The sequence below is a fragment of the Zonotrichia albicollis genome, chromosome 6 (assembly GCF_047830755.1).
Source record: "Zonotrichia albicollis isolate bZonAlb1 chromosome 6, bZonAlb1.hap1, whole genome shotgun sequence".
In the NCBI taxonomy this organism is placed as follows: Eukaryota; Metazoa; Chordata; class Aves; order Passeriformes; family Passerellidae; genus Zonotrichia; species Zonotrichia albicollis.
The window spans coordinates 10,110,235-10,133,806 of NC_133824.1; the positions used below are offsets into that span (position 1 = coordinate 10,110,235).

General features: G+C 40.2%; 1 protein-coding gene across 3 annotated transcripts in view; it reads left to right on the forward strand.

The window, feature by feature from the left end:
* The first annotated feature begins 310 nt into the window (after positions 1 to 310).
* The window catches only part of TTC7B (tetratricopeptide repeat domain 7B), a 117,626-nt gene continuing 94,364 nt past the window's right edge, over positions 311 to 23,572 (forward strand). Inside the window, exons 1-3 of one of the 3 annotated variants that reach the window (XM_074542468.1) lie at positions 311 to 587; positions 14,974 to 15,128; positions 15,947 to 16,115. In XM_074542468.1, coding sequence (XP_074398569.1) covers positions 467 to 587; positions 14,974 to 15,128; positions 15,947 to 16,115 — 445 coding nt within the window. In that variant the 5' untranslated portion in view covers positions 311 to 466. The remainder of the gene's footprint in view (positions 588 to 14,973; positions 15,129 to 15,946; positions 16,116 to 23,572) is intronic. The other 2 variants (XM_074542466.1, XM_074542467.1) reach the window with 2 other exon arrangements.

A 23,572-nucleotide genomic window follows, 5' to 3' on the forward strand; every position in this document is an offset into this window, starting at 1 on the left:
TCGCCTCTGTGGAGGAACAGAACCACCCGAAGGTGCCATCGCCACCCACCCCTGGTGTGAGCTGGTTCTCAAGGGTCAACTCTTGCTGGGGCCGGCTACCAGCGGCACCTTCAGCGGCGCTGCGCTGGCATTAGCAGACTGGTTCTCTCCCTCCGTCCCTGTCCCTCCTGCTCTCCCTAGGCCTCCCGCGGGTGCCCGGGCAGCGCTGTCCGGCGGCGGGAGCGGCCGAGCATTCGTTCCCTCAGCCCGGGCCGCGCTGCCCGCCAGGCCCGCCCGGCCCCGCCGCTGGCCCCGCCCCGCCCCGCGCAGCCGCCAGGGGGCGCTGCTCCCGGCGCTCCCGGGGCCGCCAGCGCGGCGCGGCCGCGGCGCTCGAGTTCCGCCGCTGCCGGGGCCGCCGCCGCCCGTCCCCGCCTCCCCCTGCCCGCCGCCCCGGCCCCTTCCCCCGCCGGGGCCCCTCGGCCCGACCATGGCCACCAGGAAGGCGGGCTCGCGGCTGGAGACCGAGATCGAGCGGTGCCGCTCCGAGTGCCAGTGGGAGCGGATTCCCGAGCTCGTCAAGCAGCTCTCGGCCAAGCTCATCGCGAACGGTGCGGCGCGGGGCGGGCGGCGGCGGGGGCCCGGCAGGTGCAGCCGGGCGGGCCGGCGAGAGGGGCCTGCGGAGCCCGGGCAGGCGGTGGGGCCGCCGGCGGGAGGGGCAGGCAGCGGCTCGGGGCGGCCCGGCCGGGCGGGAGCACCGCGGAGGGAGGCGGGAGCCGCCCCGGGCCCGACCCCGGCCCCGGCCGGAGGCTCCGCGCACATCGCCCGTGGAGCCCCCGCGGAGCCCCCGCAGAGCCGGGCGGGCCGCGCTCCGTCGGGCCGGGGAGCAGCGCGGCCCTGTGCGCTCCCGGCCCGGGGCGCGGAGCAGCCCGGGGCATATCACGAGCCTGCAGTTTGCCGGCGCACATGCTGACAGTGTGCATAAAGCCCGAAATGTCCTTCTGCCTCCTGTGCCTGCCAGAGGGTCTGTGCACAGCGTGTTCTGGGAAGGCTTCTGTCCTTTCTCTTAATAGCAATCCTCAGCAATACAGTGCAGCTTTATTTATTTTATTGTAGAAACTATAAATATTTTGCTTGTTCTCTTAATTCTTATGTCACAAACTTCTATATGTTTAACTGAAGGAGGTGAAAAGCAGTCCTTCGTTCTGAGGCATGGAAGTATGCAATGAACGAGGGAGATACAGGGAAGTTGTCTTTGGCATGGATGCCTTAATTCTGTGTGAGAAAAAATATGGGGGTAGTGTGTGCCTCTCTGGGCTCACTGATCCGCTTGAGGTGGATGTAGGGGTACTTTCAGAGAACAGTCAAGTCTGTGAAGACAGAACTTGTGTGAATTCAGAGGTGATAAGTTGTCAGAGAGGATGAGGCAAAACATTGACATCATTGGAAGTTTGTTGCGGAAGCAGTGATAGCTTTGCACGTTTAGATGGGGAAGAAAACTGCATGATTCAGCTCTATAAAAGAGGGAAAGCCTGACTCAAAGAAGAGAAAAGAATTTAAGAATAAATGGGTAGTAGATAACATTTATATATGTTTGCCTTAAAGCAACTGAGTGGTGTTCCTGACACTGGTGTTATCCTAACTAAACATGAGTGAAAAGATGGAAGGTATGTTTAGTTTCAGGACATGCATCATTGAGTGATACACTATGAGCTAGTTAGAGATTGCTTCAAGCAAAGGCAAATATGTTTTGCTGCCTAGTTGGGAAGCACGATCTTCATAGTTTCAAGATGTATTTAGGTACTTCAGAGAGGCAGGGAGAGCTCTGCAGATGTTATTGACAGTTTGACTTAAATTTCTTTAACCTGTGTATGTTTCACCTAGCTGAAGCATATCAAGAGAAAATGATGCAATCTGCATAACTTTACACTTCAGTGGTTTTCCTGTGAAGGCATCTTCTAGATTCTGTACCAGTCAAAATACAAATTATTGAAGCATTTCCTGATCTTTAAAACATGGGAAAGTATCACATGCAGATTTTATCACTTTTTGACAGCACATGAAGGATGTACATGTATGTGACTTCCAAGCCTGCCTAAGAACATAAACAAGAAATTAACTAATCATATGGGACTCTTCTGTATTGGAGTAACACAGGAGGAGAGTAATTTATTTAATGAAATGTCTTCACCTGCTGTTGAGAGTGTGGAAAACTGGAAGTCTGTGTTCCAAATCCAGGTGTACCTAACAGGTTGCAGGCCAAGGTTATCAGCTATTGAGACTACCAGGGAGAGGCAGTGCCTCTGTTCCACCCGTGAAGAGAAATGAACTGAAAGGCACTCTGATGCATATCCCTGTTGCTACTTAATCTGAAGCAATTAACTTAAAAGTTCAGTACTCTGAACTTTACTGCATCTTTTGTACTGATGTTCAGTTTTGACTTGGGAATGGATAGCAAAAATCTGGTTTTTGGCTGAATGTGTAACAATATGGAATATTTAAATCATAGGAACAATTTAAAAGCATGGGGGAGAGGGAAGAGGATCTTTATTCTAACCTTGTATTGGTGTGTAGGGAATTGACTTTAATTCTTGAATGCTGGAGCATTTTAACAGAGGATATCAAAATGGCTAGGAGTAGTGTTTATTGCTCTTTGAACACAGATGGGAATGAATCCTTTGGGAATCTCTCTATTTCAATCTTGCACTATTGCAAAAGAATAGACTTATTTTACTAGAACTCAGTTACAGGTCCTTTTTGGAACTGGGATTAGACAACTTGATAAGAAGTTTAATGGTCCAAGTTATTATTTGGGCTGTTTTGCATTAGCAAATTCCCATCACTTGACGCTGCAGCCTAAATAAGATACAGGAAGAAACAGCAATGACAGCTCCCAGGACAAAGGTCTGTGTGGCTACACAAGGCAATAGTGTGTACGTCTGATGAAATGCTGCTCTTGAGAATTGCAGTGTTTTGAGTGGACTTGATTATTGTATTGTTTATTCTGTTTAGTTCTGCTGATGGGCCCTATCTATTCCCTAATAGAAGCGTGTGTATAAAACCTGGCAGGGGATCAAATATAAATGACAGTTTAGGTAGGATTTTGGATGCATAAAAATGACCCTAGAACAAATTTCTCTGTCTGATTGATGGCATTTGAAAGGTTTTCTGAACTTGCTGAACTTTAAGTAAAAGAGAGAAGAGAAATATTGATGAATTGCTATTCTGTATGTAATAGTCGCAATTTGGATCACAGAAAATGTGTGTTCTGTGTCAAGCCTGTGACTTGCATTGCTTTTCACAATGGATAAATAGATAGATGGATGAAAAAAGGGTTTTTAACCTGACTCAGATTTTGTTACCACTTAGCCTGTTTGTATTGTATTTCTCTACTTCAGAGCCAGGACTCAGTAGCAGTAATGAGATTCATGCCATGTAACACAAATCTGGGTCTGGGCTCTTGCTTCATCAGCATTCTGCTAAAAGATTGGGTTAAAACTCTCATGTGCAGGGTGCTGAGTTAGCCTTGGCTAACAGCACATGCCCACCCAGCTGCTCAGGCTCTCCCCTTCCTTAGAGGGGCAGGGGCAAGGTCTAGAGTAAGATTGGAGCTTCAGATAAAGACAGGAAGATCACTTAACTAGTTACTGTTCTGGGCAAAACAGGCTTGATTTGGAGAACTGAATTTCATTTATTGCCAGTTAAAATACAGTCAGATACTAAGACAGACAGACATGAAAGTTACACCTTTTCCTCTCACCTTTCCCAGGCTGAACCTCACTCCTGTGCCCCTCCCCACGTGGTGCAGGGGGCAGAGGGGTTGTGGTGCAAGACACGACTTTTCTTTCTGCTTCTCCTTCCTTCTCACGTTTTTGCTCTGCTCTGGATGAGCTCCCCCTGACAGCGACCCTGCTTTGGAACAGGCTCTCCAGTTCCTTCAGGGCATTCCAGCTGGCTCCTCCCTGGCACCGTGGAGCACCTCTGTCCCACTCCTTCTCTGACCTTCATGTTGTGTTTTTCTGCTGTTTCTCACTCCTTTTGTTTTCTTTTATTTTGTTCTGTGGCATTTTCTGCCCTTTCTTAAACACACTTTCCCAGAGGTGGTGTCAGTTGTGTGGAGTGGCTCAGCTGTGTCTGCTGTTGTTCTGTTGGTACCAGCTGGGCTTGTGGCAGGGTAACCCTGCCTTTTCCCCCCAGAGCTGCTCCTGCAGCCCCTCTGCTGCCAGCACCTTGCTGGTTATAACCAGTACAGCAGGATTTTCAGTTGTAGCAGCTGGCAAAGAAATCATGGTGCTGCCCTAAGGGTCACAAAGATGCAACCCTTGGATAATCTGTAGCCTGTTCAGTGCCCTCCTCAGGTGTTTGGTGTTCACTTACTGAGTATCGCCTCTTGAAAGGAACTGAGAAAAACTCCAGGTTGTTAGAAATAAAATCTTAGAGCAGTTTTCACTAATGAAACTTTGTGAGTGTTCCCAACTGGTTTAACTAACTTCAAAAGTTCCTTCTGACAAAGTGAACTGAAGAAATTTTCATTGCTGGTTGAAATTTGTCTGACATTGCAAATGAACAGCATGATGCTGAAGCATGGCATGACAGATAGTGGATGCTTTGAGTACATAATTGCTTGCTCAAAGAATATTGGGAGAGGTTACTAAATGCTGGATATCTGAAAGTAATCTGAATGTATTTTGAAGTGCTCCCAGAACTGAGAAGCACAACTGGAAGCTAACAATCACGTTGCAAAGCTGATTGCGAGGCCATAATGTATTTTTGATGAAACAGTAGCATCTCATAGGAAGTGTCTACAATGGAATTTGGTATGAAGGTTGTATCTGCTCAGGGCATTTTCAGGACATCAATATTCTCATGCTTTCTTTCCTTCCTTTGGAAACAAAGTGAGGAAACCTTAGGCTGGTTCAGCAGCCAGCTGAATGGATAAAATAAAGGATCCATGAATTTCCACGGGTGTTTCCGGCCATTCATTGTTGCTGTAATTGGAATGTGACCTTGCTCAAGTTCAGTGAGATGGATGGCTCTGTCTGGAAAAACACTGAGGGGGCGAATTTTTATAGTTCAAACAAGGTAGAATGGTGTAGTTCTGTAGAAACCTTAGCCAGTGAAATATTGCATTACTGTGGGGAGACAGTGCATGCCCAGGAAGTTCACAGATCTATATGCTACCAAGAGCATTGTGACATTGCCATGAAAATAGGACATTACCTACAGGTATCAAGTTTGCTCATGGAAATACACCAACATGGTAACACAATGGTTTTTTAACCTAGTGAATTTCCTACTACTTTTGCTATCCCATTTCTGTTTGATTTGTCTTGTCTGGGATCTCTTCTCTGACTGCCTTTCCTCTCAACACCTTCTTTTTGTAGTCTCCTATCAGACCTAGCCTCACGTTTAGCCTGGCAGAGTAATGGAACACAGAGGAGTTAGGAGCAGAGTAGCAAACCGAAAGGATTATGAATTGTTTTACATGTCTAATTTTGTTTGTCACTTTCTATGCTGCTCCCTTATCTTGATATAAGTAGGGCCTAAAAATAGAAACATCTTATCAGTTTTCATCTGTTTTGCAGCCTTGTGAAATACAAGACCTCAGATGTATGGTTAAAGCTTATCCTCAGAATAAACAAGGGATTTCTAAACCTCTTAGGACTCATGCCCTACTTAGAAGGTGTTTACCAAATTTGTTTGGTTTTATACATAGAGTTTGTAGTGTGATTTGTATATGTAAAGCTTTCCTAAGAGATTGACATCTCTACCAGAAAAGTTTGCAGACCATGTGACGTGCCTTTTTGCATGTCCACCACAGTAGAAATGGAGGACTCTCTTCATTTGTTATCTTCTTTGTTTTCCTCCTGTTGCATTCACTGTCACATTTACGGTACAAGATTACTAAGGACAGACATTTTTCTGAATGAAGAGCAAAGGTGGTGACAGTACTTAGATGTGTTGTCTTTATTTTTGACTGACAGCTTTGTTTCTTCAGATAGCCAGGGGTGTTACAACAGTGTAAGTGATGATGTGGATCATCTGCTTGTACTCACACTGCATGTTCATCTGGAAGAGAAAATGCTAGCGTGTGATTTCACAAGTAACCAAGCTGGTCTAACACCTCGCTGCTATTATGTAGAGTAGTTCTTTCTTCCTGCCTTTAATCAAGCTGCTTCTTTTCCGAGCAGCTTCTCCTGGTTATGTGTTCCTGGCCTCTCCCTTGTGTTGATGAACACCAGAGGTGGGAATTACTGTGCTTGGCCAGCAGAAAACTCTGTGCTTCTTGTTCTGGGCCCTGCTGTGTTTGCTGGCTTGCCAAGCTCGTTTGCCTCCCACAGGGGTGTGAGTAGTGGAACAGCTGATGGAAAGAGCAGTAGCAGCAGCCAGTGGAGGGCAAAGGTGAGGGGAACTGTGAGGAAGCATGTAGTTGGTATTAGTGGTATGAACAGAAGTATTTTCGATATTTGGGGCTTATAACTGATTACATTTATAAGGATATTTCTATATATTATGAATGTAATTATTTTAGAAATTGGATGTCTTATGTAGTAATGTTAGGTTGATTGCACTTTTGCCTTGTTTAAAAGTTACAAGAAATGGTAGCCAGATGTATCTGTGAATAGATACTTTTATGTTTCTGTATTATAGCTGCTCTCGGTTTCTTTAAACCAGCTTCAAGGGTTAGAGTTAACTTTTCTATAGGGAAATAAATTCATTAGCATAAACTCAGGGTCATTGATACCACTTTTGTTTGGGTTTGATTTGCATGGTAGTAAAGAAGGGGGCAGAAGATCCTTAATTTACCAAATTTGAACCATTCTCCTTCCCTGACAAGTTTGGGCCATTCCTCCTCCCCACAAATCTGTCTTTTTAAGAATAAAAGGTTAGAATTTAGTGGTTCAGTTCTTCACAGTTTTCTCTGCACTGAATACTGTTTAATTTGAGCTGATAAGGAGTGTCTGAAGATAATAACTTTGTAAAACGCAAAGTGGCAGGATGCTGAGATAAGTTGGAGGAAGTAAGGATCTCTGGCTAATAGTGTGAGGTGGGTAGCCAGACCTTTAATAATTGGAGAGCATTTGATCTCTGCTCCAGGCTGTGGAGGGAGATGCTGAATCTGGGCATTTCTCTGGCGTTAGCAAACGTGTGGCAGACTGCATAGTGGCAGTTTTTAGTAGCTGCTCTGATCAGAGATGTTATCAGTTGCTCAGGAATTACTTCAGGAGGTGTTGCAAGAATTTCTGCAGGTTCCCACCCCACTGATGACCTGTGTGTGATTGGTATGACTCCACTCAGAATTTGTATGCCTAAGCTGAAATCCTTTACTACAATCTCATATTATCTGGAGTTGTAAACAGTGCTTCTTTAACAAAAAATGGGTTGAAAATACCTTTAATTTCTAGAATTTTGAATGCAGCTCACTTGAGACCAATAACTTGGTTCACCTCCATAAAACTTTTGCACAGGCAACAAAGATATGAAAACAACAACAACTTACAGGCCCTCCCATACTTTTCTGCAGTTAATTATATGAACAAGTTGTAGCTCATCTTTTAAGTGTGCCTTATCTCAAACTCAGATTTGCACGGGCTTAGCTTGCAGCTACACTTCTGTTTTTCTTTTTACTATTTAATTGCAGTCTTTTTATATTAATGGGAAGAAAATGATGCATTAATCAAGGCTTTAATGGGACTACATTAGAGCTGGGTTTAAGGAAAAGAAGAATAGGGACCTGTTGTTTTTAGAACAGTTGGTAGAATAAAAACAAAACAAACAAAAAACCAAAATGAAACCCCACCAAATCACCAACCAACCAAGCTGCCAAAAGTTACTTTCTGTATTAACACTGGTAGTTATGTACCTGAGGCAATTGTCTCTGAGACTGATAAATGTAGGGTACTGTCTTTCAAGAATTTACTTGAGGCTTCCAAGGTGGACCTGGAAAGCTAGGAGAAGATTGGAAAAGGTAGAGAACTGCAAGATCTTGCCTTCTGGGGAACAGAGGCTCATCTATGTGCTTTCATCTGAGCTTTGGGTCTCCCCAAACACAAAAAATCTCTCTTCTGACCTGGCAATTAATTAGTGATTTCATTTTTTGTCAGTAATTTTCTTTATCTTTTTGGGACAACAAAAGTTGGATTCCATTGTCATCATCTCTCAGATTTGCACTGTGCTGCAATATAGCTGTTTGGTGGAGAATGGACAAGAGCCACTGTCCTTATGACATGGCTTGGTTTTTGCCTTCTGTCTAATTGTCTCTAGTATTTTGTTGTTAGAAGCAACAGGAAAACTGTTTTATCCTTTGAGAAATAAATCATGGCAAGAAGCAAGATTGGAATGAATTCCTAGCTATCAGAGCATGTGCTTTTCCTGTCCTCCCAGTCATTCCTTGATCTTTGTAGCCTAAACAAAACATAGAAGGGAAGAAGCTGAATTTTGTTCTTCCTCAGTGTGGTTGATGGAATTGTTTCCAGTTAAACACTCAAAGATGATGGTGGTCCTGTTTCTCACACTTTGTGTTCCCAGTCTTGGGTTTGACATGCATTCTTATTTCTTGGTTTTACATTGTATTGGACTGAAGGAGCCAAGTTTTTTTCAGTTGTAAGCCTGTAAATCTTCTAGATGATACCTCGTGACTTCCCTGGCTTGATTATTTACTGTTCTGATGGCCTTAACATTTCACAAAATTTGGTGAGCTTGAATATAAAAAAACCAGTTTGAAACAGTTTTCTGTTCTTGATATGTGTCATCATAAAATAAATTTCAGTAGTAGTGGTACTTTGAAAGTAAATTTGCCTTTGCATAAATAGATTGGAAGGCCTATAATATTTTTCTTCAAAGCAAGTTTTGGCTGTCAAGCAGGAAAATTGTGTCCACACTATGCAGCTGCACAGTAAAAAGGTGCCATGCCCACTGTGTACTTAAGAGGCAGAGAAATGAATGACTGTATATAATTAAAGGTGTTAGTGAGTGAAATTAAATTTCCTTGAACAGCTGACTCTGTATTTTCTGCTTCTGGTTTTATATGTGTGACATGTGCATCAGTGTGAACCTTTCTACCAGCAGTGCTTGTTGGGATGCCCATATTCTCTGGGTGCTTTTCTGCTGTCTCCAGAGACTTGGCTGGACAAGATCCTGGGCCATCTGCTCTAGGTCATCTTGCTTGGATTAGGGCTATTGGACTAGATGATGTCCAGAGGTCCCTCCCAGCCTCAGCCATCCTCTGGTGCTGTGAATTCTTGCTAATAAGTAGTCAGTGATGGCATCATAAATGACATCTCTGTATCTATGTATATTATTTATCTTGTTTTTAATATAAATCGTGTAGAAATCTAAGAATAGTTTTAGCATTCATTTTGATTTAAGTAGCTCCTGGTCCAGATTTACTGGGTGCTGAGCACAGAGTTGAATGAGTACTTGGAGGCTTGTACTGACATTCCTCTTCAAGCTACTGCTCTTACTCATGGTTTGATACATTGTGAACAAAGCAAATGTCTGCTTTAAGTGCATAGTCCATTTGTTCCTGGGTGAAACACCATGTGGTTCATGTTTTTTCTGCCAGATGAATATGAAATCAGTTCTGGATCCAGGATTTCCAGATCCTTCTCTGGAAGAAAGCTCAATTTTTAAATGGCCTTCTTAATAACGGTTTTGTGGGAGGCTACAAAATTTTTCTTGTTTTCAGCTGTTTTATAGAAACCTTACTCTGAAATCTTTGTCTGGTTACTATATAAAGCAATTGACCTGTTTGAGATCCTTCTTGCTGCATACCACTCCTAAATTCCTTAGGGTTTTTTTTCTTTGTTTTTGGGTATTCCAAAATATTATAGGATGTCTTAGGGAAAACACATCATAAAAAACAGCAGCATACCGCCCTTCAGGTCCTCTGAGCTTTTAGTTTTACCTTTGAGAGACTAAGAGTTTTAGGGATTGAGTAGGAATAGTTTCTTTTCTCAGTCCCAAGCTAGTTTCCCTCTGGGAAGGCTTGAAGCACCAGAAGGGAGTTTACAAAGCAAATCTCAGCTTCCTGGAATTCTGCACATCAATGTATAGTCCCTTTGGGATCCTGGAAATCTCATACTTGTCCTCTTTATCCCTTGTCCCTTTCCTACCCTGATTTTTTTTTTTTCACCTTTACCTTTTTTTAAAATAGTCCTGAGTTAGGGCTTCAATTTTTTGTCTTTGTTTTTTCTTTCTGGGCTCCAGGACAGAGCAGTTGAAGCAGCAGCATCTTCAATTCTTACAGCTCCATGCTTCATCTAGTTAATCTCACCTGATGCAGTCTTCATTTGAGACTAATGATAACCATGATCTTTAAACTTCAAAGCATTTGGACAGTTGGGCTTTTAAAGAGTCTAAAATATGTTACCTGAAATATTTAAGATTTTGGTGAAGAGTGGATGAAATAATACAACATGGGATATAATGTGCTTCTAGATTTATTTGCTTGCTTACAAGGAAAGATTAAAGTTTGTTTGGCCAGTCAGATTCTGTAGGTATTTTGCTCTGTATTTCTTATTCCTAAATGTATCCTATTCAAATTCAGATCCCCAGGACCTGAGTCTGAGGTTGAGCCTCTTTGCTTAAATCATTGTGGTAGGAGATTTTATCTTAATTATGCACTATTTTTCTTGCAGCTGTGTAATTCAGAGAAAAGGGAAATGAAATACTAAAAATATTTATTTAAATCTATGCCATTTGGCATATAAGGAAGAAGGGGTGCTTTTCTGCATAGTCTTTCTTGCTGTAGATGTTGAGCTGTTGAGGGAGGTTCCATAAATAACATGTAAGTATTGATAGCACAGGATCATGTGTATTCTTGCCAGTGTTCCACAGCAGCATGATATGGGTATTTAATTGCAGAGAAACATCTGGTGCATGGGGACTTGATAACAGGAGCAGGGTTGTTGATAGGTGTTGCCATAGTTGTGATAGCTGTTGTTATCCAAGAGGTGTGTTTCCTTTATACCTTCCAAGTATTTCCTTCTGAAAAAAGTAATTATCAGACCCTTAAAAATTTTTCTGCATTAATATGAGAAACCACATATATAGTAGTCATGATCTGGACAAACCTCAGTGTTTTGCTTTGGTTTTTATCTGAACCACCACAGGAAAAGTAATACTTCACCAGAACAGTTACTTGTGCTCCACAAAACAACAGGTAGCCAGAGGTTCAATAGTTCTATTGAGACCACATCATCATTCACTATAATGTACCTTGGTGTACTCTGGAATTGAATAAACTTTTAAAGTCACTTCTTGGAGTGAATTCTGAAGGTAAGAGAGAGATTCTAATCTGTATTCAGCTATGCTTTTTTTTTTTTTTTGTAGCTATATGCAATGTTGCCATTCTTTTCTTTCTCTCTCCTTCTCTCTAACCTTACTTTTAGAAAGTAATTTAGAGCTGGATATTCCTCTCACCTAGCCTGCTAACACCCACTGGCTTCTTCAACAAGTGCCTGGAGGTTGTGGTAGCATTCATTAGAAAGATGAATGTGATTCAGTGAATGTTTCAAGATAGACCATGGTCTTAACCTAAGTAAATATTAGTATTATAAGTGATCTTGATCATTCTTGACCAAGGATAAAAGAAGACTAATCCTCTATTTTAATTCTGTTTTTCTGTGAGTAACTGCTTCAGATTCTGATACTGTGGTGAAGAATTTGCTTCAAAAAGCAGATATTAAAAATAAAGTAGCAAAGTGGTTTTATGATGATATTTTTAGAGACTATTTTACAAAGGCACATCGTTTTGTGCTTTTTCCTATTCCCTATTTATGCCAGCCTGTATTCTTATTTTGAAGATGATTCATATTGATCCATATTGCACAGAGGGACAGCCACATGTACACAAGGCTCTTCTCAAGCCGTTTTGTACAAATGTCTAAGCTTTCTCTAAGCTGAAAGAAAGCAGCTTACATGAAATGTCCGTATTTTATTTTTGCTTTACATGCTAAGAGAAATAGGCCTTTCACCTAAAGCATCCTTGAGTTTATCTTGGAGTTCCAAGGTGCTTGGAGTTGTCTTTGATTACAGGCAGAGGACATCCTATTAGTCAGGAGATTGTTTCAGTGATACTGTGATGTTGCAGAAGCAGATGGGCAGGTTAGGCTGTTCTTGTCCAAAATGGTTTTGCAGTGCAGTTGTGATGTAAGTCAACAATTACCCCCTTAATCTGCTAAGTAATTGTTGTTGATGAATTCTTCAGCACAGAAATAGATAAGAGGGAATCTCTCCTTTAATCATGAATTTTATACTAAGCCATAACTGTGTGAATTTTCTGAAAGTGGGATACTGGATTTCATGGTATTGAAACTGTTTTCGAACAGTTTTTCTTCTGAAACATCTGTTTAAACTGGCTGAAGGAACACTAAACTTCATGTTATCAACTTTACACAGTTTAATTCTGTCTCTGTAAAGTGTCTAATAGAAGAATATAATCTAGATCACTCATACTGTGCTGGAAGAAAAAGAAAAGCAATTTCTTCTCAAACAGTTCTTAGGTTATTTCAGGATGTCTTAAGGGATAGCTATAACTAATGGAAGACTCTGCTAGATCTATGGCTTCATAAGTGGTTTCCTTCAGAAATGTCCATGTAATTGGAATTTTGTTACAAGCACCATTGAATGTCATTCTTACTGGCACAGAATGGTTGACACATAAAGCCAATGCTTTGTTAATACAGTATTCACTCAGTAATAATTTGATTGAAAAATTTGTTGCCAATATCTGGCCCTGATTGACTGACTTAGCAGATGAGAGACTCAGTAAATAAGAAAATTCTGCTTTGCAGTGGCTTTTATGGTTTGCAGTCTGTGACCTGCTGTTTTCAAGTGTTAGTCATCAGCAGCTGCCCCAGAGCAGCACCTCTGCCATGAAAGCCATTCTGACAGTAACTCTGCCTCTGTCTCTCATGGTGCTGTCTCATGATCTGCAGCAGTGCTACAGGGAAGGGCTGAGCTGAGCTGGGTGTGAGTGACCTGGAAGAGCAGCTTTTGTTTTACTGCTCAGGCCTGGGTGTAAGTTGCAGCTGCTGTTTTCTCCTCTCCCACGTTTGCTTTGAAGGAAAGCATGGGCACTGCATGTCACTGCACTGTGACTGTCTCTAGCTCTGTGTGGATCATTAGCTTCTCTGAGGGGCATCAAGGATGGGAACAAAATACCTGGCTCCTGTAGACTACTTTGATTCCCCTCTTAAGGTGCCAGGATAGTTTTAGGGTATGTGCCAGTTTGAACTTAAGGCTTTGTTCGTGCTTGTGTCCTGTCTTTAGAAGCATTACATTTCTAAAGTTTTCAAGTCGTTATCAGGGAGGTGAAGCTTTTCTTAGGGTCAAGGTGGGAGGATGAGAGAGGAAAAGGAGAGAGAGGATACATTAAATTTTCCAGAGATGGCTTCTTGTTTCTCTCCTCTTCCTTTCCCCACTGTGAGAAATTCTGCAATGTGTAAGAGAGGAATAATCTTACAAACTTTCTGCAGAGTGCTAGATTTATGTCTAGCACTGTCTTGTTCTATTGTGGCCCCACAAATGGGTGAGAAGATGCTCTTCCTCTTTCTGTGGTGTAGCTGATATGGCTACACTTTGCTCTTGCGTGTGCCAGTGCTGTTGTTTGGTTACTTTTCCCCATTACTAGTAGAGATGATTTCAGCACCTTGTTTTACAAATCCTCATGCCTCAAGGTATGCATTTTCATACCTAGCAGTGAGAAGTTTATTTTCTTTTTATTTGGTGCCTGACCTGTTCTTTGGCTCATGTGTCGTAACAATCCAAACTAGTTGTTTCACATGCCTCCTTGACGTTTTTCAGTTTATATAAACAAAACATACCTGGCAGCTGGTGCTGTTCTTAGCTCAACAGTACAGTTGTTCTTACCTCTTTCTCTACAGAGACAGATCTACTGTATTTAACTTCAGTAAAGAAATGCTTGTTACACGAGTCTGGACCAGAGCAGTTTTTAGGACCTTCTTGAAGGGTTGCATGTGAGAATGAAATGTACATGTGATACTTTCTTCTTTGGCGCTTCTGAAGTTCTGCTATTTGAAGTGTTAAAGAATGTCAGTGGTAAACCTCACTCTTTGCAGTGTAAACAGCCTTGGTGGTATTTCAGCTCCTGAACCAAAGCACTTGTTTTAGAGTGTCATTTAGATTCCTTGCTATGTTTGACAATCTTGTTTCCTCTACCATCTTTGGAAATGGAGCTTGCTCAGTGAAGCATTAAACTGGGTAAAAGGAAAGAGAAATGTTACTTGTTAAGTGAAATACTTTGGCTTCCCTAAGTACAGATCAGAGAGAAAGTATCAACTTGCAAATCCCTTAAAACATAAAGTAACTAGTTTGATATATTTTCACCCTTTTAAAAAGTTGCCACTGCAATTTTGTTGCCAATGAACAAAATTAATCTTCATTGTTCTTCTCCCAAGTGGGACATTACCATGCTGACCTAAAGTATTATGTTCAAGTTTCACTCCTGTTTGTTAATCTCCTTTTTAAAGGGACTCATAAACAAAAATTGTTTACTCAGAACAAGACTCTGGAGTCTTCTGAATATTATGAGTAAAATACCTGTCCTGAAAGGACCCGCCAGTGATTGACTCTTTGAAAGGCAATTAACTGCATACAGTGAACTGAAGTTCAGTTTTGTGAGTTTGGAGTGGGCCTCAGATCTCTGAGAGCCTTTCACACAGCCCATGTTAAACTCCTTGAACCAAACTAACCTGCTTTGAATTGCTGTACAGAATCAGTTGTCTGCTTTTTTGAGGAGGAAGGGGAGAATACTGACTTGAGGTTAATGTTTTTCTTAGAACACAGGAGACTTGATTCTACAGTGCATCAGGCAGGGAAAAGATAAATTGAAAAGTAAAACAAAATATCATGTGACGTGATAAACCCAAATACTTAATGTTGTGTTTGCTTTGGTTAGTTTGTGTTTAAATCCAGGCAATGTTAGTGAAATAAAATTATTTCTAATACTTCCTGTGTTTGTTGTTTTTACAGATGACATGGCAGAGCTTCTTCTTGGGGAATCCAAACTAGAACAATATTTGAAGGAAAATACTCTTAAACACAGTAACAGTCCCCGGGGCCCCCAGCCAAAGCTGACCGAGGTCAGGAAACATCTCACGGCAGCACTTGATAGGGGTAATCTCAAGGTATGTAAGTCGGCCTGAGCAGGAATTAGAAAAATTGGCATTGATTGAAGTATTGAGGAAAGGTTCCTTAAATTATATTTGCAGATTCTGAAAGTGAGATTAATACAAGAGAGCATTTTCTGTCAGGATCTTCTAATGTTCATAACCATTCTGGTCCTTGTTTTACTTAACTGTTGTAGCTACTATGTCAGCTTACCTTTTCTGTACTCAACATCCATCTTTTCAGAGATCAAAAGAAGCTTTGTGTACACTCATCTGTAACATTTTGTTTTCAGTGGCTTCTGGGAGTATTAATTTCTCTTTCTTTTCTCTCTTCATTCCTCCATTAATTCTCTTCATTCCTCCATTAATTATTTTTTTCAATACATTTATTCTGCCCTGATACTTTGAAATGATGTGAATTAAATATGTAGGCTGTGGAACATATATCATTAAGTTTTGATGCTATGTTATTTTCAACTGTGCTTGTGTTAGAAAAAGAAGTCATATGAGGAGCTGTAATGATAGGCTGCCTTTAAATAGTTTTATCACCTGGAAAAGCTGGTTTTCAACTGAGAGGTATTTCTGGTACCCGTGTAAATACGCATGTGAATATCTAAAATGGCTGGTAATGCTTTTCAGTAGCTTGCTGGAATGAGATTTAGTGAATTCCCCCCTACTTCAATCTTCTCAAATATTACACAAGACAGGATTTTGTTCATTTGTTGCTCTGTTAGAAGAAATATTCTGGGGGTGACAGAAAACATACCTAATAATTATCAGAAAGAATTAGGTGTCTTTTCTTAGGGAAAACCCTTTCTTATTTCTCTTCCTTCTAGCCAGAATTCCTACAAGAAGCTAACCTAATAATGGCCAAATTAAACTATGTGGAAGGTGATTACAAAGAAGCTCTGAACACATATGCTAGAGTTGGTGTTGATGACTTGCAGCTGACTGCAGTGGCACCATATCGGCTACGGATGATTGCTGAAGCGTATTCTACAAAGGGTAAGAGGGCTCTTTCCAGTATCATCATGTGGAAGTAGTTTTTAAAAGTTAATTTATATCTTGTCCAAAGATGAAGAATCTTTTTAGTTTGAATGTCATCTACACAGTAGTGGAGTGCCATATTCATAGATAAAATAAGAGAATGGTCTGGGTCCTTTAAATTATTCCGAGTTTGTGATAGTTGACAAGACTTTTACCTCAATTAATATTCTAACTGTGATATCACTGTACTGTGATCTCATCAAATTTTTTGAGTGTATGTATTTAAAAGTCCTCTTATAAATGTCATAGTAGCTGTGGCTAGTTGCCAAAAGTATTATCACTGTTGCTGAAAATTAAGGGCTACAAGATGCAGTGCATTTTTGTGCTGGCTGTGGGCAGAATGGAGAACTTTGGTTCACAGTGATGCCTTTTACTGAATGTTAAAATGCTCAGCCTAAGCTAGGTTGCATAGTTAAATTGCCACTTAATTGAGAAGAGTATTAATAACATGATAAGTAACTTAAAGCAATAAATCATTTGTGCACTTTTAATTTTTTCTAATATGAATATAGATTTTTAAAAAAAATTCAGAAAGTAAAGGTAATTTAAAACTATTTTCTTCTTTACTACTCTAGTATAGTGAAAATTGTAATGCTGGCCTCATGTCTTAAGGTGGCAGTGCCACTTCAGTTTAGAAAACTCTGTGATAGACTTAGGGCTGACCAGTGTGTTGGGGAGAATGGCAGTTTCTATGCCAGGGGCTTATTGCAATTTCCTAAGTGAAGTGTTTGCTTTGGTTTGCTGTGTTTAAGCATGGCTATGGTTGCTTATGTACTTTTTGTTATGGCAAGAGGAGAATCAAAGGCAGCAAAAAATTTGTGAGAGACTTCTATAGCTTTGACTGACGATTGATCAAGGATTGTTTTCTACCAACACTGTCCTTCAGTAAATGTTAGACAAGCATGAATCATGTCCTATAGAGATATCAAGGACATAGGGGAACTAACTGGTAGCAGGGACAAAAGGATGCTTCGTAAGTCTGGTCACTAGATTAAAGTGAGAAAGAGCAGTGTAGGGGAAATTCTTGTATATGATGTAAATCTGCTCAGTTTTCTCAAACAGCATCTCTGTGGGCTTTAGAGCAGTGTCTGCTTTGGGTACACTTCCACTCAGGGTTGTGGATTTTGGCTGTTCTTTTTGTTTTGTTTTTTAAATCTATGAGGATGTCTGTTGAATTTGTCATGTTCTTTCCATGGACTTGAACAACTTTAAGAATATAAATTTGCTTTTATCTCCAAGGAATTTAATTGAATCTTTTCCCAGAGCTCAACTCTTCTGGCTTTGTTTTATTTGGCCTCATAAGGATATGAACCAGTTGAAACCATAGTGGCATAAATTTTGTGCATAAAATCAGTATTATTAATTATACTTAATTCAAACATAATGTATTAGAAAATAGAAAAACAGATACCTTTTCTACTCTGGAATATTTTGTAGGTTCAGAATAGGTTGTTTTTTTAAAAAATGACAACAGAAATCCAGCATATTTTCTGTCTAGATGTGTGGGGTTTCTTCTTCTGATTTCAAATTTTATTCTTAAAACATTGAAATCTGTATATGAGGCCTGATTTGTTGTGATGGGATTTCATTTCCAGTTGAGTGAAATTGCAGGACAGTTTGGGTTGGAAGGGACCTTAAAGATGATCTCATTCCCAGCTCCCTGCCATGGCCAGGGACACCTTTCACTAGCCCAGGCTGCTCAAAGCCCCATCCAACCTGACTGTGAACACTTCCAGGGATGGGGCACCCACAGCTTCTCTGGACAGCCCATTCTAGTGCCTCACCACCCTCACAGTAGACAATTTCTTCCTGACAGCTAATCTAAACCTGCTCCCTTTCAATTTAAAGCCTTCATCCCTCGTCCTGTCCCTACATACTCTTGCAAAATGTCTGTCTCCAGCTTTCTTGCAGGCCCATTTAGGTACTGGAAGGTAACTTAAGGTCTGCACAGAGCCTTCCTTCTCCAGGCTGAGCAACCCCACCTCTCTCAGAAGATTAAAAATTTTTAATGTTTTTTCTTCTCATAGTAGAGGATTGCAAGACTACAGTCTTCTGTGTGATATAGAATGAGGTGGTAATCACCTTAAATTCTAATTCTTAAATTAAAATCACCTTAATTCAGTCTTAAATTTAGTATTCAAAGTCTGGACAGGTTTAGAGTAGCTGACAACTAAATAGCTTATGTTTTCTGCCCAGTAGTGTGCATTTAATCTCACTCTCTTCCCCATTTCTGGTCAGTGTTTTTCTTTCTCCTTTTAAGAATGACTGTAAACTTTACAGTCTGAATTCAGTGTCTCTTCAGAGGTGACTGAGGCTTTTAAGTATTACCAAACTAAATACAAGTTATTCTTACAGAGATTTTGTGCTTCACTGGGATTTTTATTTCTGCTTGTATGTAGAGGGATAACTAGATCATAGAAAGTTTATAAAACTCTTCAGACTATTTAGATTTTATTTCTTTGGCAGTCATAGCACCATGTTATTAAGCAGTGAGGGAGTGTCCATGCCTGTTTGCAAGCATTGGCCCAGCTGCACCATTTAATGCTGCACCATGCAGTGAAAGGTACCTGCTGAAATTTCCCTGTTTGAATCCAGTTCCAGTGGATTTGCAGTCTTGTATACTATTGTGTAGTGGTCAAATACTGATGTTCTTACCACTGAGAAAGGCAGAGGGCAGATAACAAATGGTAGTTTTTAATGGCCTTAAAATAGTTTCCATTATTTAATGTGGGACCACCTCCATGTACTTACCTTTTCACTGTGAGGTTACATTCTGTGACCCCAGAGGTAATGGATTGAGAGGGATGCAGGAGTTGGCATGTTTATTTTTCTACAGTTGTTACAGGGTACTTACATGAGCATACTGCCCTGTATCCATAGACAGTTCCACAGCTCACACCAAGCCCTTGGAATGAGCTGCTTTCCAGATGGCTCATCTTCCTTCTGCACATGGAACACACCAAGGGTGTCTCTCTGTTCCTCACAGCCAAGGAAGGGTCTGTATGGATGCAGCAAAGTGCTAAATGGAATCAGGGTCAGCTTCAAGCTAAATTCTGCTGGAGTTTTATCTACTGACAGCTAAAAAGAAGGGGAAGAACAGCAGTAGTGACAGTGGTGGGGAGAAAAAATGGAATTGGAACATGCAAGGGAAAACCAGACAACTAAGCCATCTACTGCCCGTCGTGCACTCATGAAAGGGGTCCTCTCATTTTTATTATATAAATGATTTAAATGCTTATATATGTATCTTTAAAATAATGCTTTTAGCTTTTTATGCTGCTTACTGCTTTAGTTGAGGACAGCGTATTTAGAAGACTATATATGAGAAGAGTCATGATATGGAGTGATAGTAAGTCAAGCCAAGGATTCAGAGACTCTCAAACCCAGCAAGGAAGATTAAATGATTGTTATTTTCTTGGAAATACCTAGTTAGGGAAATGGTGCTTCAACTCTTCCAAATAAAGTTTCTTGCTAGATTTGTCAAAATGCAACATTGTAAAATTTCAACAAATTTAGAAGAAAATCCTATCAACTTACCTTTTGAAATATTTACAATACATGTGACTCTTTGCAAGCCTCTGGTGTGTGGGGAATCACAGGCTCTCAGTGCCCAAGAAGTGCTGGAAAGTGATTCCTTTCTGTTGCTTGTTCTAGGGAAAGTGTGCAAAATTGTTACTGTGGTGATGAAGCCATGGTTGTATTCCATCAGACTGAAATAGCTTGTGGGACAAGTTGTTTGGTTTTAATTTTTTTTCCTGGCTCCTGGCAACAAAAATTACTTCTGGTAGTGATGTCTTGTGCTTTATCCTGACTTGCAGAAGATGTGGGATGATCTGATGAAAAGGTATCTGCTTCTGTGTCCATTAAAACAATGGGAGCAGACTAACTGTGTGAATGCATGAGGCAAAGCCTCAGAAACTTGGTTAGTATAATTCCAATATTTTCCTGCCTTTTCTTCACACTTTTCCTCAAATTCACATGTTAAAAACAGAGTTGTAGAAGAAGATTATTTTATGTAGTTAACTTCATGGACTAGCATACCTTTTTGACTTTACACTGATGTTTTTAGTGTATGCCCATAGAATGATTACACCTAGTGTTTTCTTTAAGGAAGGAGCTAATTTTGATGCTGTGCTTCTGAGTAATGATTCTGTATGGGTATGTAGAAGGTGTTGTGTGGGATAGAGTGTTAATAAAATCATAGTTTTTGTATTAAATATATAATTTTTAAGAATTCAAAGACTTGCTTGAAAACATGCAGTGGGACATATTTAAAATACAGTATAAAACATAAAAAACATAGCTTTTCAAATCAATGGACCACTTAGTATTTGCAAAAACATGAGGATACTTATTTGGATCTGTTGGTTAGCTTTTCCCCCATCTGCTTGTAAATTTATTTGACACATAAGTAGAGGAGAAGCATAGAATAAAACAATTTTCTGTAGCAAAATGCCTATGGTTGGAGTTGCCAGCTTGTTTCAAGAGGGTGTGATGAGGGAGAGAAAAATAGGCATAAAAGAATGACATTGCTGAGGAGACAGGCAGGTTTGCACGACTGTTGTGGCAATGTGTTAGCCTGAGAGCAGATGTGTGAAATTGCTGGAGCTGGCTCTCTGAAGCTCTTGTCGGTTGGTCGCAGGAGCATGTCATACCTTTAATATGAATTTCATACCTTTAATAATAAATTTCATACCTTTAATATGAAATTTTAAGGAGCAGTACAAAAAAAAAGCAGATTTTCTTTTCTTCTGCCACAAATATAACTTGGCTATCAGTATGGTTATTAGAGATGTCTTATGTGGATTGAGCAAAGCTAAGAAATGAGGCTGGGCAGGGGAAGGAGGAAGGAAAGACAGTCTTGAGATTGTGGTGACAAGTCTTGGCTCAAAGTAAAACATAGAGGTGTTTTGTGCATTTCTGGGTGCATTAAATACTTGATATTTAAATATCCTCATAGGAAGAACTACTTTCTGATAGGTAGGGAAGGTTCCCTTGTTCAAAAGGTTGTTTTTCTCTTTAGGGCCTATTTGTTTACTTTCTTCCCTAGATCAGTTTAATTGGCAGTGCTCAATTCTGAGATTGTGGAGGACTTAAACTCATGAAGAATTGAAATAAGACAAGTTATGAATCCATGAAGAAGTAAAGAGTATGTATGTCTTTTTCTTTTCATGTTGAGCTTGTGTTACTAGCTCCAGCTTTTCCTACTTCCTTCTCTTACAAGGCCAATCAGAAAAAAACTTTCATGTGCTGTTGCCATACAGAAGCATGTATTTATAATCCATTTTAATACTAGGTGAAGCTAATAATCTCCTAGGGTTGTGGCCTCTGGGAAAAGAACAATTAAGTTTCTGCAAGTTTTCAGCAGTATATGAATGAGGTAATATACTGGAAAGCATGCATAGGCATTATTCAAATACTGTGCAGGCAGTATCTCCTATGTTTCTAAGCAATTTTGTTTGCTTATGGAAGCACAGATGAAATGCATGCACAGTGGGATATTGAGGTGTTATTTTGGGGAGGAGCAACTTGTCAGGAACTCTGCAATAGCAAGTTTTTATTTAAATAGGAAATAAGCTTATTGAAATATTAGGTAACATAATTCTGATACTGCTGCCTAAGTGAGAATACATAATTGAAAAAATGAATTTATAATACTTGACATTATGAATTAGTGACCCTTTCTAAAAATGCTTGTGGAGTAACAGCAATTTACAGGTCTGACATTTCTTAAAGGCTGCAACTTATTAAACTTGATTTTAGTAAAAAAAATGTGTTTTTAATTAACACAGTGTATAGATTCACTGAGAACTTCAGGTATCTGTCAAAATTATTGTATTGCATTACAGTAATGAATTTTTGTTAAGTGTGTGAGGGATGTTGTTTTGTAAGTTAGATTGTGACATTACAGAATTTTAGCCTTATTGCTGCAGGTTATTTTACATTTTTATTGCCTACATCTTTGTTTGAATAACTGTGTTTACATTTAAATGATGTATGTTGAGAAAGGTGAGGCTGTCTTTACTGCTGCTGACCCATATTCAAATTTAATGTTGCATTTACCAAGTTAAATGATTGGCTATTAATTAGTTCTGTTTACAGAAACATGGAAATACTCATTAGGTTCAGTGGCAGTGTCAGGTGCATGTGGATTGCTTCTTTGCAGCTAGGAAAAGCTGCTGCACTTACCTTTAATCATATGCAATTGTAATGGGATCTTGTGCACTGCTAGCCTGTGTCAGCAGACACCAAGCAACTCTCATGGAAGAATGCTAAATGAAAGCTGGTTCAGTAATTATGCTGGGGATCTCTAGACTCATTAGGCAATGGGTCAAGAACTCAGGTTCCCCCTCCTCCTGTCTTGCTGTGGAAGTGTTGCAGACTGTCTGTGAGCATTTTGCAGACCATGGCTAGGAGGCCTGTGCCGTAGGGAGTTCAGATTTTCTCCATTAAAACTTTTCTTTCCCCAGACTACATTTATGACATCTGCTCTGCTGGAGCAGGGACTGGAAGGAACCCAGGCATTTGTCCTGCTTTCCTAAGTACTGCTTTTAACTTTCTTATTTGAAAGCTAGACTCTGAAAGAGAATACTGTATTTCTTATTAAAATAGACTTCTTTAGGACTTGGGCAGTTTGGTGGTGTCTTATTCTTAGTTTCTCTCAAATCTTTAGAATTTCTTCAGAAACCTTCCTTTGGCAGAGTGAAGAGAGTTTAAAAATGTTGGGCTCCAATTAAAAAGTAGTGATTCTGGCCTTTTTTTCTCATGCCACAGGAAGAACAGGTATCAAGTAGAGCTTGTCTTTTTTCCTTAGAGGTGCTTATAGGAGCAATCCTGACGCTTTACAGCAGAACAGTGTAAATTCCATAGTTAAATAATTTCCTGTCCCTGAGCAAAGAGCTTCCTTGATGCCCATTCCATGTACTGGTGTGCAGCATTTCTGTTTTTGGGGAGCGTTCAGCAGAGAGAGGTCCACTCACTCCAGGATGAGCAATAATAATAATAATAATAATAACAATAATAATAAAAGCAATAAAAGGTTTTTCCAGCTTTTAGCTCTAGCTTGAACTTTTACAGCCCTGCCACTAGATGCTGGCCTGTTAAAGGGCTATACTCTAGCAAGAATTGGCTGGCATATGGTTATTAAGAAACAAATGTGTGTACAGAAAAATACTGATCTCTTCTATGTAAAAGATATTGCAAAAGTCTGTTTCTTAAGAAAAATACAAAGATCGGAATGCATTATATTTAGAGGAAAACTGTGACCAATTGTTTCACGACAGTTTTCTCAGATGATGTTAAAAGAAATCCCAAAATATTGTTATGCTTTTATTGACTACTTGGAGTAATAAGTAGGAATTCAATTCAGAAAAAAAGGTGAGTATTTATTGTTCTTCATCCATTTTTACCTCTGA